Here is a 20989-nt window from a genome sequence, read left to right as displayed (position 1 = left end):
TTTGCCATCAGGTAACCAACTACCCCTTGGGTAAAATTGTCAGTCTACTCCGTTGTGGGTGTTGCCAGTGCTTACTTGAAAAATGCTTCCATTGTGTTAGAAACACTAGGTTGTCATTTTATACCTTCACCAAGCACTACTACTTGGGGCATGATTCCAGGAATCGGGTGTCCTTTGCTTTCTGTATACTGAAGAGAGTCAGCCTGCCCTCTTGATTCTTAGGTCAGTAGTGCAAAAAGGTACTTAATGGTAGATGGATCCATTTACTCTCTGTAGCTTGAGAAATATATATACTACTTTTTACCTTTTTTGTGAGCCCATGCTTTCTAACAAACTTCAAAGAAAAAAGGCCAAATTTCATTATTTTTATTTAAGAAAATATTTAAACTTAATTTTTATTTGCTGTGGTTTGAGATTTCTGTAATTTTAAATTTAAGAATCATGTTCCTTTACGTTTACCAGTAAGTTATGTACAAGTAAGAATGAAGAAAAAATGCTTTTACATAACCTTTTTGGTTGTATGTTTTTCTTTGTAAAGTGTTTTGTGAAAAACAGTCTTGTAATAAAAGTTGAATTAGGTCTTTGGTTATTTCATCTGTGGGAATATTGAGTGATGTGATGGGGATTCTTAAGTTACTTCTGCAAAGTGCCTTTTAAGTAAAATGTAGTAAATATGGAGTTACTGTATCGTATGATCTGAGAAAGTCTTTGGCAGTGGGTGCTTTTTACCCTGTAACTGTTCCCCTGTGCTCTGATTTCCTTTCTGCCTTTAGTAAGAGATCAGTTTCTCATAGAATGTTGTGTTAACATTATACTCTTATTTGGCCTCCGAAACACCTGCCGTACACTTTACTAGTCTCGAGAGAGAGGCATCATGGCATTCATCAACATAGAAGAGTAAGAATTTTTTGCTGCATTTACATTTTTGGTCTGCCATTGTGTACCTCAGCAGACCCCTTATCTGTGGGCATGCAGTGGGCTTTGTGTGGGAGCACTAGTATTCCCACAAATACAACTCATAAGAGTCCCTACCTCTCTTGTAAGTAGGAAGATTCCATCAAATTAACTTTTGTCACAAATCATCAATTAGATTTGTGCCTCTAGGACACAAGTACTCTCTATCATTCTTATCACTCCCCTGCCTGTTCCCACATTATTTTTGGCTTTTTCTCTGATTCTTGAGCAAAGAAGTTGAGAGATGGGCCAGGAGGCATACTCTGAGATGATCAAGCCAAATTTCTTGCCATTTAAAACTCTCTCCATAAACATACTCATTCCTTCCCCTTTGTACCATCTAGGTGCTTGCTGGTTCTTATGTATTCACAAAATAAGGGAAGAAAACTAGCCTGAGCAAGCTTAGAGTGGCAAAGAAAGTGAACAAATATTGTGCAATTTTACCTTCTGGAAATTTTCTCTAATGCAGTTTTTTTTTGTTTTTATTTCTGGGACAAGATTCTGTGGATCAGATACTTTCCAAATCCAGATCTGTGAATATATTTATTGTGTATTTTTCCTCGCACTGTCTACAGTGCTTTATTTCATTTTCTCTCCTGTGCTAACTTTTTTAATGTTCCCTTGTTTTTGTAGGCTTATATGAAGAACCTAGATTGGGGTGGGCATCATCATTGAAGATGATGTGATTTTAGTGCTTACTGTCTGCTCTTCCCTTGCCACGGAGTAATTTTTCCTTCAATATTTAATGCTTTTACTGACACATTTTTACCCCATTTTAATGAATGGTAAAATACACTGAAAAATGTACTGCTGTACTCCTGTAATAGTGCATTTGGTAATGATTTTAAATGGCACAATCCAAAAATTATGTAAGATGTAGACACATCCAAGAGCCAGTTAAATTTTAAATGCTTTCCAAAAACAGCTATCTGTTAACTGCTTTTATACTCTCTCATAAAGAAGCAGTCTTATTCCGAGCATGCTCAGATGGATCTAGAGTGAGGATGCCCATTGCATACATTTGAAGTCACCTTGCTACTCTGGTATCTCGTCTTGTGATTTGACAGAAGTTGTCATTAAAATTTGTCATGTTTGAGATTTCTGTGATGATGTGAGGTAGTGCCAGCTATGCCAGGAGAAGTAAGCCAGTGGATGTGTAACATATGCCAGCATAGCTAGCTAGAACTTTGTAAAGAATTGTATGTCATTTGTACATCAAACTGATTTCTACAGGTGCTTGTGTTGAAAATGTATTTGTAAAGCTGCTTGTGTTACAAATGTACCAAAGCTGGGTCCTGCTGGATAGAAAAGAAATACACCTATATACCAAACTGTATTGTAACTTAAAATTAATGTATTGTAACAGAGGATACTGGAAGAGAAGAGGTTAATCTCAGTCCATCAAACTTAGAAAAATAGTCTGAAATAAAATTACCTGGTTTAGGCCATAAAGATTGTATCTTACAGTTCTGATTGCAGCCAGACACAAAATGTCTGTGAAAACCAGGATTAGGAATCCTACTGTATTGTCCTTGGGGGTGAACTAATTGCTACCCTGGAAGGGCGGAAGGTTTGGAAATGTTTTTATAGCTTCTAGATGCTATAACACAGCTTAGCAAAGCTCTGTATGTGTTTTATGCCACATATGTGCTAGACTCTAGTTCAGTTTGTAGTAAAGGGGTAGTGTGGGAACCAGAGTCAGATGACCAGATGTGTTGTCATTCTATATCCAGCACTGAAATGATATTTAGATATTAGTGAGAGATGTCACTTAGCTCTCAGCAGTCTGTTTTTGAAACCTGACAAGGATCACCCCCCCACTTCATCTTCCCTTGTTTCAGTAAGTAACCAGGGGGATAGTAATTCTTTAGATCAATCAGGAAAATATAGTGAGATTAGTAATGTACCATTTTTCTGTATCTGTGTTTATCTATCCAGCTGTGTTAAACATTTCCTGTGATTGAAACTCTGGTGTTTATTGTAAATTGTTATTTGGTATTTTTACATTCTGTTATTATTTAGTATTACATATATTTAAACATTTCATTCTGGCTGGTCTTTTAGAGAATATTTTGATCTTTGAGAGTACTTGTATTTATTTGGTGACATTGTGGCTGCTCCTGAAAGCCTTACTGCATTGTTCAAATGGTACCATTTGTATTAGTTTTACTCCGTATAATTGAGTACCCTTTTAACAGCCTTAGAGTTAGCTGGCTTTGGAGTGTTCTGGTGGCAATTTCTACCTTCTAGTCTGGGCAGGGGGGGATATCTGGTACATTTGTGCCAGCCTTTCCCAGGTAGGGGTGTGTGTGTGTGTGTGTGTGTGTGTGTGTGTGTGTGTGTGTGTGTGTGAAAATCAGATATCAGTGTGCGTGTCAGCTACTTGGAGCAGGGACACAGAGCACTGGTTTCACAGAAAGGGTGGTGAAGGACTTGGCTTGAATCACTTTGCTGAGGACTCATCTCGACAGCTGTGGTCAGTGTGGAGTCTTTTATATGGGGTCTGGAGAGAGAGAAGAGGAGTCCAGTCTTCAGTGGTGAAGATTGAGACTCCTTGATTTACTGGCCCAGAGAAGGGATATCACAGTCTCTACCAGTTCAACTTCTGCACTGATATAAAGGCCGCTTCTGTCAGTATGTGTATTAAGTGCTATTGCAGTACAGTTTCTTTTTCTTTCCAGTACTAAGGAAATCTACAAATAGAAGTATTTAACACAAAAGTCTTAATATCAATTCTAGAAATGGCCATATGAGTCACAGGGATTTTAATGTGTAATGGAGAGGAGAGAAATTTTTCATAAACTGTTGTGGTTTTGAGAATTATATATTGCCTGCTTCTTGTATGGAAAGGTACAATGTCTGAGTGTCTCTGTGATACATCTCACAATCTATAAAACCAAACATCTCACACACACATTTAAACTGAATATTTATAAAACAGCACAAAGCCTTTCGAAGTTTAACTCTGAAATGTTCATTATTGTCTTGTCTATTAACTGGAGCTTCCTAAAAATCCTCCCCTTAGATGATGCTGTAAATGAATTCAGAACAACTTTCCTGAATATCATAAATAACCATCTGATATTGTTAATCCTTGTTCATTCCTTACGCATGGGTATCTGTTCCGACCTCGGAACCGAGCCGGCCATTTTCCATGCTCACGTCAGCTGCAAACTTTCAAGCTAAACTCTTACCCATAATCCCCCTCTCTGTGTTACCTCAGATTTCATTTGCTGTGTTGCCATTCAGTCGTGTCAAGCTGCTTCTCTTAGTTATTTGTTGTCAGAATACTCATTTTTATAACTTTTTCTGTCAGAAAAGTTTCTGTTTCGTTGTCTCTTACCCTTTCGCGTCTAGCGACCATAATTTCTTGAGTTTTTCTTCTCTTTTCTCTACACTTGTTACCGCAACGTATTTCTCCCCTTACCATCGTTGGCAATCTTCCCTTTTTTTCATACCTTCGGGTATTCTTTTGTACCATTGCTGGTACCCTTTCTACTTTCTCTTTTTCTGTCATGGCAGATAAGAAAGGTAGTCCAGGTTTTAAAAGGTGATCTGATTGTGGACACAAATTACCTACATCTGATGCACACTCTTTGTGCGTTTATTGTTTGGAGGTGTCCCATTTATCTGTTGACCCGCCCTGTACTATCTGCAAAAATTTTTCTAACAGAACCTTGTTAGAAAGGAAAAACAAGTTGTTGCTGAAGGGACTTCTTAAATCTCCCTTTTCAGTGCTATTTCTGGGTCAGAGGCCTCAACCCCTCCTAGAGCCCATAAGAAAATTTTGAATGTTGATTCTAAGGCCAAGTCTTTGCCTTAGTCCCCGGCTGGGACTCCCGCCAACCAAAACCTAAAAAGGCTAAAGATGTTCATCTCACATTGCTGCAGTCCTTACACTTGGGTAGTCCGCTGTCCTCGGTCGGCCCGAATATCAAAGTATAAGGCTGACGTCGGTCAAGGCGCATTTGACTGACATCAGGACGTCAGGGTACAAATGCGTATGACCGACGTCATATCCTCAGTCTTTTTTGCCGCATGGTCCGATGCAGAAGCAGTATTGCAAGTGCCGGTTGGCGTTCTGAAATTTTTCGATTTCGGAGTTTCAGACCGAGTCAAAGTTGGCTAAGTACCCCGGGGAATATTTTAGTTTTTTCTTGCCTCAGTGGTTTACCGGATGTCAGAAAAAGTGAATAATTGTATTTCTTGTGGGAAACAGATACCGCATAGAGACTATCATACTTTGTGTATTCCTTGTTTAGGGCCTGAGCACAACGTTGTTGGGTGTCGCTCTTGTGCTAGATTCAATAAGCGCACTATAAAGAGGAGATTAGATTGTGCCAGGTTAGTCTTCGGGAAGCGGTGCAGTTATAAAATGCCATCGGATGCTCCGACGCCCGCTTCTTCGAAGAAGCGCAAGGACAAAGCAGTTAAGCCTAGTCTAGAAGAACCGTCCGTACCGGACGCCGGTTCTTTAGAGGTGTCGGTGGAGCCGGTGGTTCCACCGGAGGTTTCTTTGGGATCCCAGGGAGAGACTTTGTTATTGCAGGATGTGGCCTCTCAGGAGGCAGGTCAGGGTGATGGGGCTTCTCAGGTTACTATACTCCCCTCCCTGCCTAGGGTGGTTAGGCCCTCTCCTTCTGTTTCCAAGGCTTCTCCCAGAGGCAGGCCAGGTTTAGCTTCAGTAGGTGTCACCCCTAGTTCTTCAGGAACTGTGCCCAAGAAGCATATGCTTAAAATGGCAGAAGATTTGATTACTTTGATTAGGGTTCTTTGCCCCTCCTGATAAGAGACCTAGGGTGGAGCCTGAGCTAGGGAGTTTTGAGCAGGCTTGGATGTTTCAGAGTCTTGCTGAAGACTTGCAGGAGTACTCTCCTTATTCTGATTCTGATGTGGATGATTCTACTCCTTCTGCTTCTCCTCCTGAGGATTTTTCTTTTCAGAAACTCTTCATTCCATGAGGGAGCATTTTAAGTGGGAAGGTCAGGACTTCTCTGATTCCAGGAAAAGGCTTAGGGAATTTTTGTTTTACCCCAGCACAGGCCTTTGGCTATACCTCCTGTTTTGGATGTAGTGGAAGATGTTTTTACAGAGGCTTCTCTTAATCCTGATTCTCTGCCTCCTGCTCCTGTTAAACCGGATAGGTATTACAGGGTGCCTGAAGCTCATAAGTATCTTTTAAGAGTCCTAGGGCAGACCCAGAAACTGTTAGCCAGGGGCCTAAAGGTGTTAAGGCTTCAGTTGTCAAGAATCCGGTTCCTGCAGATAAAGAGGCCAGGGCCTTGGATAGATGGGGAAAGAAAGTTTATACTTCTTCCACTCTAGCTATGAGGGCTTTGAATTGCCAGTTTCACATGTTGAAATATCAAAACTATCTCCTTTCACAATTGAAGTCTAAGGTTGATGCTCTGGCGGAAGGTATTGATTGTAAAGAGTTACAAGATTTAGTACATGTTTCTGAACAGGTGGGTAAGCATTCTTTGCAATGTGGTTTTGATGCTGTACAGGCCTCGTCTAGGGTGGCTGCCACTGGGTCAGTTCTTCGCAGGCACGCCTGGCTGAGGGATCAAAATTTATCTGACCATGTTAAAACAAGGATTTTAGATGCTCCTTTACAATCTGATGTGGTGTTTGGTTCTCCTGTTGAGGCAGTTTTAAAGAAAATGGAAGACAAGGCTAAGTCCATGCAGACTGTTAAAGATTTTTTGCAGGTTCAGCCTCCAAAGTTTAGTAGAAATTGGCCTACTAAGGGGTGGACGTATCCTTCTTATGATTCCCAGTCTAGGGGTAGATCTAGACGTGGCAGGGGCAGAGCTCGGAGCTCTTTCAGGCCTAGAACAGGGAGTTCTCCTGCGCAGTCTTCGGGTGAGGGCAGGGGTCAGTCCTTTCGTAAACAGACCCAATGACCTACCTTTTCAGCTGCCAGAGCCTTCTCGTCTGGCAGCACCTTTGGGAGGAAGGTTGGCACTTTTCAAAGAAAATTGGAGTTTAATTACCCAAGACAGATGGGTATTGGATATCATACACCACGGTTACAGGTTTTATTTCCATACCTTGCCTCCTTTCAAAGGCATGCCAGACGTTCCTCCTCAACAAAGAATAGAGGCTCACAAGCAAATTTCTCTGTTACTCCAAATAGGGGCCATACAGCCGGTCCCTATGCCAGAAGTGGGCCTAGGATTTTATTCTCGCCTGTTTCTAGTACCAAAGAAGGGGAACACGTGGAGACCAATTTTGGATTTATCTATCCTCAACACTTATCTGGACATTCCCAAGTTCAAAATGTTGACGTTACAACAGCTTTTACCTCTGCTGGGCAAAGATCATTGGATGGTAACTTTGGATCTCAAGGAGGCTTACCTTCATGTTCCTATCAGACTAAGTTGCAGGAAGTATCTGCGTTTTCGAGCTGGGACTTCTCACTATCAGTTCTCTGCATTGCCCTTTGGCTTATCTACTGCGCCCAGAGTGTTCACGAAAGTTCTGGCTCCAGTGATAGCTTTCTTCAGGCTAAAAGGAATACAGATCTATCCTTATTTGGACGATTGCCTGATTCTGGCTCAAGGAAGGGACGAGCTTCTTCATCATTTGGAATATGTGATAGCAGTGCTAAGATGCCTGGGGTATTCTGTGAACGAAATAAAGTCCAGTCTAGTACCCTCTCAGGACATGTGCTTTCTGGGTGTAAGACTAAATACAGCATCCCAGATGGCCTTTTTGACCCCGGACAAACAAAAGAATCTTTCCCTTTACTTCTATCAACTATCTCATCAGTCCGGGCTGACTGCAAGGACAGTCCTTCAAGCCTTAGGGTTCATGGCATCTTGTATTCTGGTGCTTCCCAATGCCAAACTGCATATGAGGAAGCTGCAATGGTATCTCAAAAATGTATGGACACAGCACTGCCAGGATCTGGACACTGTCATTCAAATAATACCTTGCATTCAAAAGGAATTTTTGTGGTGGGCTCAGGAATGTCACCTAAACAAGGGACTCTCTGTGACCCGCCAGAGGCGAGTCAGATTTTAACGACAGATGCCTCAGACAAAGCTTGGGGAGCTCATCTAAATGGAAAGTGGATACAAGACAAGTGGCCTGCCAGACTACAACATCTACATATCAACTTGAAGGAGATGTTAGCAGTCCAGTTTGCATTAATAGCTTTCAAGGATTTACTTCTTCCAGGGCAGGTGTTGATTCTAACAGACAACACAACTGTCATGTGGTACATCAACAAGCAAGGGGAACACATTCTTATCCTCTATGCGGCAAGCAATGATTTTGTGGGAGACTGCTCTCAGTTTACAGCTCAATCTTCAGGCAAGGTTTCTGCCGAGCACAGAACTCCTTAGCAGATGTGTTGAGCAGACAATTATGGATCCCCACGAGTGGAAATTGGATCCTCATGTATTTCAGAAATTGACAGTGTCATGGGGAACTCCAGACATAGATCTGTTCGCTTCTCCACTAAACCATCAGCTGCCAAAGTTTTGCACGAAAGGTTTCATCCCACAGCTTGGAGAGTGGATGCTCTTTCCTTCAATTGGAGCAATCTTCATGTGTATGCCTTTCCACCTCTGCCTCTCCTCCCAAAGGTACTTCTAAAGGTCAGACAGGACAAGCCAAGGATGATTTTAATAGCTCCAGATTGGCCTCGACAGCACTGGTACCCATTACTGAGAAGTCTGGTACAGAAGCCTCCATGGCCTTTGCCTTCGATTCCACACCTGTTGTCCCAGGAGGACAGTCATTTGCTCAATGTCAAACTTCACTCTTCACCTAACAGCCTGGCATATTCTGTTTTGAACCATAGAGGGTCTCAACTTCCACAACAAGTTTTGAATGTGATTTTGGAAGCTAGAAGGCCTAGTACAAGGAAAGTGTACGCTGATAAATGGAAGAGATTTTTATTTTGGAGTGCAGCAAAGGATTTTGATGTTTCTGAGCCTAATTTAAGTGTGGCTCTTCAATATCTTACTGAGTTACTGGACAAAGGTTTGTCCTTCTCTTCTATTAAGGTTCATGCTGCAGCAATTTCAGCTCACTATGACTGTGACCCACCATTGTTTTCTCATCCTTTGTTCAAGCAATTTCTTAGAGGGGCAAAGAATATAAGACCCCACGAGAGCTCCTACTCCTGCTTGGGATCTCAATTTTGTGTTGGAGAAACTCACTCTACAACCTTTTGAGCCTGCAGCTACTACTGAGTTGAAATATTTATCATGGAAGACTGCCTTTTGTTGGCCATTACCTCTGCAAGAAGGGTTTCTGAATTGCAGGCCCTTATGGCGGTTGAGCCTTTCTTAATTTTCCATAAGGATAGGGTATCTTTACGCACTAATCCTTCCTTTATGCCTAAAGTGGTTTCTAGTGTGGCTTTAAACCAAACTATTCATTTGCCTACTTTTTATGCAAATCCCCAAAATAAAGGGGAAAAGATTTTGCACACTTTAGATGTACACAGGCAGTTGCGATATTATTTGGACAGAACTAAAGGGTTCAGGCAGTCTCAGCAGTTATTTGTTTCTTTGCTTTGAGTTCTCAGGGCAAGCCTGTGTCAAAACAAACTATTTCTAAGTGGATTGGGTTTTGCATTGCTTTCTGTTATTCCCATCATGGCAAGGAGATTCCAGCTGGGATTAGGCCTCATTCCACTAGGGCTACTGCCACTTGACAGCTTTTTGAGGGGTGGCAACCAAGGATATTTTGGAGGCAGCTACTTGGAGTTCAGTGCATACTTTCTCTAGGCATTATCACCTACCACTTTACTCTAAATCCAGGGCTGGTTTTGCCACTGCTGTTTTGCAGGGCATTTTGGCAGCTCCTGCTTCCTTATAGTTTGGCCATCCTCCCTTACCTCTGCTTTGGGATTCTACCCAAGTGTAAGGACTGCAGCAATGTGAGATGAAGAACATAGTACAGTTTTGTACCTACCATAAATGTAGATGTTCAAGATCCACATTGCTGCAGTCCAATTTACTCCCTCCTTCCCTCTGTAGTTAGAGGTGGTTGTGTGGGTTGGGTTGTAAATATTGTGTATATTGTATATATTGTACATATAATTAGTGCAAGGGTGGTTGGTTGTTTGTTTGCTGTCTTTTGGTTTTGACCTTTATTTTTAGGGTCTTCTGACATCTGGGGCAAGAAAAGACTGAGGATATGACGTCGGTCATGCGCATTTGTACCCTGACGTCAGTCAAATGCGCCTTGACCGACGTCAGCCTTATACTTTGATATTCGGGCCGACCGAGGACAGCGGACTACCCAAGTGTAAGGACTGCAGCAATGTGGATCTTCGAACATCTACATTTATGGTAGGTACAAAACTGTACTTTTCCACTCCGGAGTTCACTCAGTCAGCCCCAATGCTTTCGGTGCCCAGACCTTCGGCACCGAGGCCTTCGGCCCCATTAGTGATCTCGGCTCCATCTTCTCCTGCAGCCTTCACTGTATCGGCACTGAGGGGCTCCTCTGTTCAGACTATTACTACTACTGTATCGGCACCGACCGCTCAGTCGGTGCAGACCTTGACCATATCTACTCCGACATCTTACTCGGAACAGATCTCTTTTGTTGGCTCCAATTTTGTTGGTTCCAGCTTCGGTACCGACAACCACTTCGGCACCGATCCTTGTGTCTGTGCAGACCGTGACTTCGGCATCGATGACTTCTTCGGTGCAGACACCTGTAGTCCAGTCTTTCTCGGCACCGTTGATCTCGGTGCGGACTGGTGAGGTGGGCACCGAGTTTGCCTCTTCTATGGACAGGCCTGTTTCTCCCTCCGTCTCCGTGAGGTCCACTAGAAGCCTTTCCGAACACTGTGTTGCGTCTTGCGGATCAAGTGCTCTTGGCCAGAGGTATCCCACCCCCCAGGACCTATCCTTCCTTGGGAGGTGATCACCCATCTCCAAAGACCCCTTCTTATTCTCCTCCTCCATTGCCTTTGAAGTCCATGGATATAGCATAGTCTTCCCCCTCTGCGGTTCCCTTTATGGATCTCACTAAGGAACCGCAGTTGCCTTCGTGGCAGGAAAGTTTTGCTACGACCCAGGATTTCAGTTGTGACACGTAATTTGCTACTCCACAGCCATCCAGGGACTCCGAGTCGGCAGGCTGAGCCACTTAGGGGAGGGGTGACCCCTGTCCTGGGCATTCACTCCTCTTCAGGTGGACCAGCTTTCCAAATGATGGAGAAGGCTTTCACTGCTGCTGGTGATACTGGACTGTCTATCCCCCCCCCTCCTCTGGTACACTGGTTTCACAAGTCGCACCTAGCGGACACCGGGTGCAAGGGCCTCAGGACATATTCCCACAGGAAATCCCTTTTCCGCTGTCTTTCCCAGCTTTTCCCGATGAGGAAGTCCACTGGAAAAGTTTGTGTAAGAGGAAGCACATGGACTCCATGGAGGAGTCCCTCACTGAAGATGCAGAGTTTGAGGGGGAAGGATCCCCTCGGTCACCCTCTGAGGTATCCTTCAATGATGTCCTTGAAATCCTTAAACAGAGAGGTGACTGGCAGTCCTCTAATCTGACCTCTGAGGAGTCTGTGTTCCTGCAGGCTTTTTGCGCCCGGCCCCCTACCTCCTGGGTTACTACACCTGCCAATGAACTTGTCCAGCTCACCGTGCAGCATGCGTGGAAGGCTCCTGACACCGTCAAAGCTATTCCCCGAAGGCCAGATAAGATTTTTGTCCCCTCCTGCTACGGATCCCCATTGGTTAAAAGGTCTTCCTGTGGATGCTTTGGTGGTGGCAGCCGCAACAAAAAAGGATCTGGCAGAAGAAGAAAGCCAGACTGTCCATCCGCCTAACAGAGTCCCGGGCCCTGGACAGGATAGGGAAGTGCACCATTGCATCAGCAACCTCTACTATCAGGTCCCTAAATTATTTGGCACACTTTACCAGACTTCAAAGGGATCTAATTTCTGAGCTCTCTGAAACCTTGGCTGGTGCCATGTCTGATGAGGTCCGTGACAGTGGCCTCTCAGCTGGCCACCATTGAGTCAATATCTAACTCCTCTATGTGACTGATATCTCGCGCATCAGAAGGAGCAGCTAGAGCGGCGGGTTCAGCTGCGGTGTTGAGACGACACGCCTGGATGCACTTGTGCAATTTCGCGGAACCCTTTAAGGCTTCCTTTCTTAATGCTCCCATTGAGGCCTCTTCGTTGTTTGGACCCAAAGTTAAAAGCACACTGGCCAGATGTGAACAGGACGGTATGACCCTTTCTGCCATAAGTGTCCGTTATTCTTCCCCTCAACGTGCTTTCTCCTGAAACCAAAAGAGTGGGAAGATGTGGTTCGAGAAATCTCAAGGTCCTTTCCATGACACACTGACCGAGCTTTCCCCTAGAGGCAGAGTGGGAAACTCACAGGGAAGACTCTCCTTTTGGGGCAGAGGGGGTCCACGTAACCAGGGTTCCAGGGACTCTTTCCCTGGCCAATCCTACCAGCGCTCCTGACGAGCGGCCCAACTCCTTTTCTCTGGAGGCGGTTGGGGGTCATTTCTTCTTGTACCTTTCTGCCTGGCTAACCATCACCACCGATTTTTGGGTACAAAGGATTATAACCAGAGGTTATCATATCCCATTTGATATTTGTCCTGTCCCTTCAAAAAACCTTCCCGACGTTCCACCCAGTCAAAGGGAAGAAGCAGCACTAGAGATAAAAAAGCTGCTAAGAAGTGATAGAAAAGCTGCTAAGAAAGAGAGTCATCCATATAGTCCCTCCAGACCAGATAGGATCCGGATTCTACTCAAGACTATTTTTGCTGCCAAAGAAAACCAGGGACTGGAGACCAATTTTGGATCTCAGTGTAGTGAATAAGTTTGTGAGAGTACAAAAATTGCGGATGGTCACAATACAGTCTATCCTCCCGCTTTTGGAAAAAGACTATTGGATGTGCCCGATAGATCTTCAAGATGCGTACTACCACATAAAAGTGGACAGGCCATCAAGAGGATTTCTGCACTTTGTGCAGGAGCCAGTCACTAACAGTTCAGAGTACTGCCCTTCGGACTCTCTACAGCCCCCAGAGTGTTCACAAAGTGCATGGCAGTCATCACAGCTCACTTGCGACTTCAAGGATACCAGGTGTTTCCATACCTAGACGACTGGCTCATTTCCGCCCCCACCAGACATCTGCTGGAAGAAGGCCTGACATACTCTTTCCTCGCTGTACAAAGGCCATGCATAACCATAAAATGGCAAAAATCCAATCTCACCCCATCTCAGTCGACAGAATTCATAGGGGTTATCTTGGACACACAGAACTGCAGAGCTGCCATTCCCAGAGCACATAATTTTAAGGATAAAGCAACAACTGATTCCAATCCTTTCAAGGGAGAAATCCACAGCTCACTGTGTCCTACAGCTGTTGGGTTCCATGGCAGCCTCCATCACCATTGTCCCCCTGGCCAGGTTTCATATGAGGCTTCTACAATGGCTACTGCTCACCCAATGGTATCCTTTTCAGCATCCACTTTCAGCCAAGATTTGAGTAACCCACAGGTGCAAACAGGATTTAAATTGGTGGATGACACACCATCTGTCACAATGGTCTCGCCACTTCTCCCCCCCAGCAGCCCAAGGCCACAGTGACCATGGACGCCTCCTGATAGGGTTGGGGGGCTATGTCAGGGACAGACAGTCCAAGGCACTTGGTCTGAACTGGAGGCCCATCTGCATATAAATGTTCTAGAGCTGAGGGCAGTGCTTCTGGCGTTGCAAGCATTCCGTCCCCTGCTGCCATCTGGGACGATTGCGATTCAGACAACATGACGGTGGTCTAGTACATCAACAAGCAAGGTGGAATCAAATATTACCCCCCTATGTCGAGAGGCCATGAGAATATGGCAATTGGGCGATGGCTACCAACCGTTTTCTTCTAGCAACGCACATTCCCGGGAGTTCCAACATGATAGCAGACAGACTCATTCTACAACCTCACGAATGGTCCCTGAATCCCTTGATAGCGGCGGAGATCTTCCACCGCTGGGGCCATCCTTACTGCGACCTCCTTGCATCCCAGACCAACTGCAAATGCAGCAACTATTTCGCCCTGATTCCCCCTCCGGGACAGTCACCCAGGGATGCTCTAGTCCACGATTGGCCCTCGGGTCTTCTTTATGCATTCCCACCTTTTTCCTTCATTCCCCAGTTTCTGAAGAAAGCCCGTTGGTTGAAGAGCAACGTGATCCTCATAGCACCATATTGGCCTCGTCAGATCTGGTTCCCCTTCCTTTGGCCTTACCTACTAGATCAACCATGGATTCTCCATCCAGCCCCGGAGATGATCTCACATCCACAGAACCTGAGTCATCCCAGCTTGAACAGCCTGAAGCCCACAACTTGGCTACTCCAATTCCCTTGATTGCCAGGCAGAATGACCTTTCTATATCAGTATGTGACATCCTTATTGCATCTCATAAGTCTTCCACTAGAATTACTTATCTAAGCAAGTGGAAAAGATTTACCTGTTGGCTGAAAGATAAACAAGTAGATTCCTTCTCAGCACCAGTGTCGATAATACTAGACTATCTGGCCGATCATTTCCGATCAGGTCTATTGGCCTCTACCATTAGAGTTCATCTGGCTGCAATTTCTGATTTCCATGAGGGTGTCCAAGATTCCCCTCTGATGTCTCATAAATTGTGCAAGACCTTCATAAAAGGTGTGAATCATCTGAAACCACCTTTTAGAGAACCTATTCGACCATGGGATCTATCATTAGTTCTACAAGCTCTGACAAAGCCACCCTTCGAACCAGCTTCTTCTTGTGACCTCAAGCATTTGTCATGGAAAACCTTGTTTTTAGTCACCATTACTTCTGCCAGACGCATCTCTGAGCTTCAAGCATTATGTATCAAGAGTCCATACTTGATTTTTCGTAGAGATAGTGTCTCTGAGAACTAATCCTTCATTTTTGCTAAAAGTGATATTTGAAATGTCTATTAATCAAACCATTAAATTGCCAGTTTTCTTTCCCAATCATTCAAACAGAGGAGAGTATTGCCTACATACTCTAGAATATCCACAGGCAAATCCGTTTTTACTTAAACAGAACTAGGTCCTTTCGTAAATCTGACAAATAATTTTTGGCCTTTTCTAGACCTAGATTAGGATCTGCTGTTGCTAATGTCAAAGCTAGATGGTTGAAGGACTGTGTGACCTTCACTTATACACAACGTAATATCTCGTTTCCTACTACCATGAAAGCTCATTCAACAAGGTCGGCGGCAACTTCTGTTGCCTTCCATGCTAGAGCTTCTTTACATGACATCTGTGCAGCTGTAACTTGGGCTACACCTTATACCTTCATCAATCATTACAAATTGGATTTGGCCTCCAGGGGAAGAGCATCTTTTGGTTCTATGGTGCTCAGGAATGTCCTTCCATGAGCGTCTCCCAAAAATAGAGGTAGCTGGGGACTCTGTCCCATGCGTAAGGAATGAACGAGGATTAACAATATCACATAAAGAAGTTATGTCTTACTATAACGTTCCATCTGTATTGTTGATCCTCATTCAGTCATTACGACCCTCCCTCCTTCCCCCTCCTGTGGCTTCTAGTGGATCCCACCATCCGGTTCTCTTAGGTCTTTTGACCAGAGGTAACCTCTAGCTTCTTTTGACTTGCAAACTCAATCTGAGGTAACAGGGAGAAGGGGATTATGGGTAAGAGTTTAGCTCAAGAGTTTGTAGCTGACAAATGCTTGGAAAATGGCCGGCTTGGTTCCGAGGTTGGAACAGATACCCATGCGTAATGACTGAACGAGGATCAACAATACAGATGGAACGTTATGGTAAGACATAACTTCTTTTTTCAGCTCGTAGAAGGAACAAACTAAAAACAAATAATGCAGTTTGGCTATCCAAAAGGAACCGAATGCTAATGCAGGATAGAGAGAAAGCATGGATAGAATGGCAGAAATAAAAAGCACCACAATATCTTAAACTTAATGAATGCTTCACAATCATACTAAAAGGCAAATGATGACAAAAACTATACTGTAAAAACTTTCAGCATGATAGTAACACAATCCTAAAAAATTCTAGATAACCATTAATGAAATTTTGCATCCCGAACAAAAAGGCAGCCCTAACTGGTATCCCAATAACTTAACACTTTTGAAACCACAATACAATTCAACTCTTATTCCATATATAATATAACATCTCTAACTAAGGATTCTCCAGCGTCTAGCTTAACCTTCCTGAACAGCCACGTTTCACCACATCCACTTTCACCTTCAAACATGTGCCCACATCCTGTATAAAACTACTCTTAAACTTAAACAGTGTTCTACTTCAGCTGATTACCTTCCCATGAGTACTTTAACATAGCAGCCAATAGCATTGCTTATGTTTCAATCCTTATAAATAGATCAGTCCAGGAATTCCACATTCCCTCTCTCTCTGGAAAAAGTTAACACATGATTTCTCTGCACAAAGGAAGAAATTCATTAGATATTACTAACTTTAGACCCATAGCAATCTTGTCCCCCCTCTCCAAAGTACTTGAAAAATGTTTTCAAAAACAATTGCTAAACTATCTCCTGCAGAAAATTCCTATCCTCCATACAACATGGCTTCTGCCCTTCCCATAGTACTGACACTGCACATATAACTTATCTCTAGCTTTCTTTGACAGTATCTATAAAACTGCAAACTAGTTTCCTCCTTATTTCTAGACTTTTCTAAAGCCTTCAGCATTTTGCTACAGAAAACTTGTACTACAGATGTCCTTATTAGATCTGTCCACCTACCTTTCTATGGTTCAAAAGCTACCTATCCAATAGGCATATCTCTCAACCTCTTGGCACAAGAAATCTGGACAGAGCCTAAAATAGAAAGACAGATGCCCAAAAATGGGAACAGACAACAAATATTGCTCTTATAAAGTTAGAATGTTGCTAGAGTAACAGAATTGGTCTTAGCATGCATTTTTCTCAAGGATATGAAATCTGAAGTACAGATGTATGTCATTATTTAGTGACTTCAAGTCCTCCACGATTTGCCAGAAAATCAAACTTTTTCAAGAGAGAAACCAAGAATGAGTCAAATCTGGACATTCTGCAAAAATCTGGGCAGTTAAGAGGTATGCAAATGGGTATCAGTCAGTAAAATGACACTCAATCTTCTCTCCTTGCCTCCCATTTGACACTGGTGTTCCACAAGGTTCTATCCTTGATCCCCTTCTCTAACACTCTAACCAATACTCTCCATACATCCACACATAAGGCCTCCCTAATACAGTATGCAGATGACTCCACACCCATTTGCACATCTGACAACATGGCACACCTTCAAAAAATTACTTAGGAAGCTTTAACAGCAACTGAAACATCGCTTTGTAACTTGCAACTCATGAGTAACCCTTAAAAAAAAAAAAAAAAAAAGGCAAGCTACTGCTTTTTTTCCCCCCAAAGTCCTCTCTTTTGGTAATAAAACCTTTGTAGTAATTTCTCTTAGCAAATTATTAGGGATGATGGTGACTAATCTTAAATTCGGGTCTATATTAGGTGATCAAAACTTTAGGTAATCGAATACCTAAAGATTGACACCTAAACAGTGAAAGCTATAAATATCGAACCGCCACTTCCACAAATTCTTTCATAGGGAAAGAACTTGCTTGGCCGTTATCGGGAATCTGACCTTTTCTCCACTGCAGAGCGATCTCGGAGCTGGTATATTTAGTTAGGGGGGTGTAGGAGGCACAGTCCCCCACATGGGTGGTGGGGGGTGAACCCCACTCTATTAGGGTTTGAAATATTTCTTTTCCTTCTGGCCAAGCGAATTCTTTCCCTACGAAAGAATTCGCAAAAGTGACCTTTCAATGTTTACATCTTTCGCTGTTCAGATGTTGAGCTGTAGGTATTCGATTACCTAAAGCTTCGACTTTATAATATAGACCCTTAAATTCTACCAGCATGTACAAAATTGCATAAGAAAAGCTGCTCAAAGACTAGGGATACAGAACCAAGAACTTTCCCTAAAATAAAAACTAAAACTACATTTGTCTTTACTTATCTCTTCCCCATACTTCGTTATGGCACTTCCATCCTTACTAACCTTCAGGCATCACAAAAATCAAAACCTCAACAATGCTGTAACAAAATTACTAAATGTGCAGCAAGTACCTCTTTCAAAAACCCACCAATGTATAGCAGCAAAAGCCTAAATAGGTTAGAACTACCCGATTAACACACGCATCTTCATACCACCTGCAAAATTATCCAGCATCCATCTGCTTGTCCAGCACTAAATAACATACTGCACAACTATGTTCCCTGTCAGTCATTACTATCCAATGACCAAAAACTCATGTCTGCCTGCAAAACTATCAAATCTGCTGGACCTTGTCTATACTCGTACCATGTTGCTAAACCCTGGAACTCCTTTCCTGTTTCCATCAGGTCAATAGCCTCCGTCACGTCTTACAAAACCATTCTGAAAGTTTTCCTAGCCAAAAGATGGTTCTGTTCTTACTCAACACTAGGAAAGCTATATCAATATGAACAAATGCATATTCATGCCTTACACCTCCTTCACACACTTCTATAAATTTATCTCCCCCTGGCTTTCTCTTTAAATATACCATAAGCCTGCTTTTCACTCGCATCATATTTCCATTCCTGTTTGTATTCTAATTTTCATTTCATTTCTCTATAAACTGGCTAAAATTTCTGTAAATATTTTAATCATTTGTGTCTATTCTTAACCAATGTCTTCATATTATGTCTAAATTGGTATAATTAAACTGTAGATTTTGTATTTTTAAAGAATGTAAAATAATTGTTAAAATTTTTTGTAATACTTTGAAGCTTTTCTCCCCATGCTTCCACTGAAAATAAGCTCCTATCTAGTCATACTTTCCTGGTAATCAAATGTCAAATAAATAAGACAAACTTGATAGCACATCCTACCATTGAATGTAGCTTTGCTTAGTTGATTCTGTTTTATCAATATCTTTTTAATGGTTTAATCTTTTTTGTTGGGAGAGTTTTATCACTCTACCTCGTTTACAGGGAGAAGAGACCCCCTGTCTGCTTGCACTTCTGTATAACTCCAGAGTCATCAGATCTTTCAATGTTATGTATCTAACCACTTAAATGTTCAGTGAAGCAGGTGCCAACAGCTTGTACAACAACCCCTGCCATAACTTTTATAGTTTACTGTGAGTAAAGCATGCCTCAGTGACTGAAATCAAAATGTTCACACACTTGCACTGGGGTAGGATTGCCTTCGCATAGTTGGAGATTATGGATCAAGAACAAGATCAGAGGGTTTATGGGGCAGCTTCTTCTGGTGAATAGCATAACAACCATTTTTAGTTGCACATGATGCAGGTAGGGAATTGAAGCTGTTAAGGGATGTTTATGTGGCACGTGTATTAACATCTCTGCCAAGTCATCAAAAACGGCACTCAAATTGCTGGGAATCTGTTACAGGTCAGAGGTAAATCTCCTCATTTTATATTGGTCAGTTGCTTTGTGTATCAGCTAGTAGTTATGCATGTCCTGCCACACACACACATTTTAATAAGGTAACAAGCATCGATTTACAGTTTGTACACAATGCTGACAGTATTGTATCCTCTCTTCTCATTAGGCTGTTGACTCGAGGGACTCTATGGCTATGGCCTTGTACTCCCAGTGCTTTTCCTGGCTCATCAGCAAGATCAACTCCAGGATAAAGGGCAAAGACAACTTTAAATCTGTAGCCATTCTTGACATCTTTGGTTTTGAAAACTTTCAGGTAAGACCTAAGTGAAACTTCAAAAACTGGTTTTGGCAGTGCTGCAGGGACCACATCCTAGAGAAATAATCCTACTAAAAATAAAATCAACTCTCTTTTTATTTGGTTCCCCATCCTTTTGTTGACCTTAAGGGTTGTTCTTGCCTTGAAACAAATCAGCACCATTATTTTGATTGTATTACATTTTTAGCATGTCTTACTCAAGTATTCCACAAAAGTATGCTGACACACATGGATATGTGAGGATGGAGCCATTTTCCCTGCTTCCTTCTGCACGCAAGGCTTCCCAAGGGGCTCCTGGGACAGCGTCATCTTTCCTCCAGAAAAAAAAAAGCAGCCCAGTTTTGTCCACTCATTTGTACCATGCAGTTTTAGACTAGCCCAGACCATTAACAGAGTAACAGAGACATCATCTCTGGAAGTGACTAGGCCAGGCAAGAAGTAAACTTTGAACTGATAGTAACTAACTTGACTATGCCCCTTTATACAATGAATCTCTAATAGTAAGTCTACCTTCCATGCTATTTGTAGTTGCTAGTTCTTTGCATGAGGTACGTTTTATTCATACTTTTAAATACTGTCATTGCATGTGCTTAACATCTGTAAGTTCTTAAAGAATATTATCCATAGTATTGTTACAGAAGCTGCACAATGAAAAGAAACATTGTGCCACAATGACAAAGCAGATTCCAGATTGTTCTGCCACAAAGCAAGATTTGAAAATATTTTTATTTGCTTATCTTTATTAACTTTCCTTTTGTAATGGTGAATGGACATATGCATGTTATTTGCAGTACACATTGTGGAAAAAGATCTATTTTATAATGGACAAGTTTTACAAATGACAAACATTAAAAGAGAAGAATACTGTGCATCAGAAAACAGTAAAAATCAAAGTTTACTCTACTTTCAGAAAATAGACACTGGACACAGGCATGATTTAATACTTTTATTGGACCAACATAGGTTTTGCAATTACTTGAGCTTTCCAGGTGGTATGAGCCTGTCATCCAGAGTTAAATATCCACTCATGCCTAGAAAGGGAAGTACAGCATTTATTTCCAATTGGCTAAAAAAATAAATTTTGAAAAATGCTAAGGTGGAAAGCAATGCAGCTCATGCTTCACCCCAGAGAAAGACCGTAAGTGTGCATGCGCGACTGAAAATGTAAAACAGGGTTAAGACGTGCTATAAAATCAAAGTTTGTGTTCATTAAGCGGAGAAAATAACACCCAGACTGCTCTGACATTTAATGACAGTACATCTCAAAACAAGAGA

At 42.5% G+C, this 20989-nt stretch overlaps 1 protein-coding gene across 1 annotated transcript in view; it reads left to right on the top strand.

Annotated features, from left to right (window-relative positions):
• LOC122804987 (unconventional myosin-X-like) overlaps positions 1-20989 on the top strand; it is a 2302513-nt gene that overhangs the window by 194663 nt on the left and 2086861 nt on the right. The window contains exon 8 of the mRNA XM_044075233.1: positions 19565-19711. Within this exon, the coding sequence (XP_043931168.1) occupies positions 19565-19711 (147 nt within the window). The remainder of the gene's footprint in view (positions 1-19564; positions 19712-20989) is intronic.

The sequence above is a fragment of the Protopterus annectens genome, chromosome 6.part0 (genome assembly GCF_019279795.1).
Source record: "Protopterus annectens isolate FY-2018-M chromosome 6.part0, PAN1.0, whole genome shotgun sequence".
Lineage (NCBI taxonomy): Eukaryota > Metazoa > Chordata > Ceratodontiformes > Protopteridae > Protopterus > Protopterus annectens.
The sequence above is the reverse complement of the archived record's forward strand: the minus strand, read 5'-3'. Positions and strand labels throughout refer to the sequence as shown.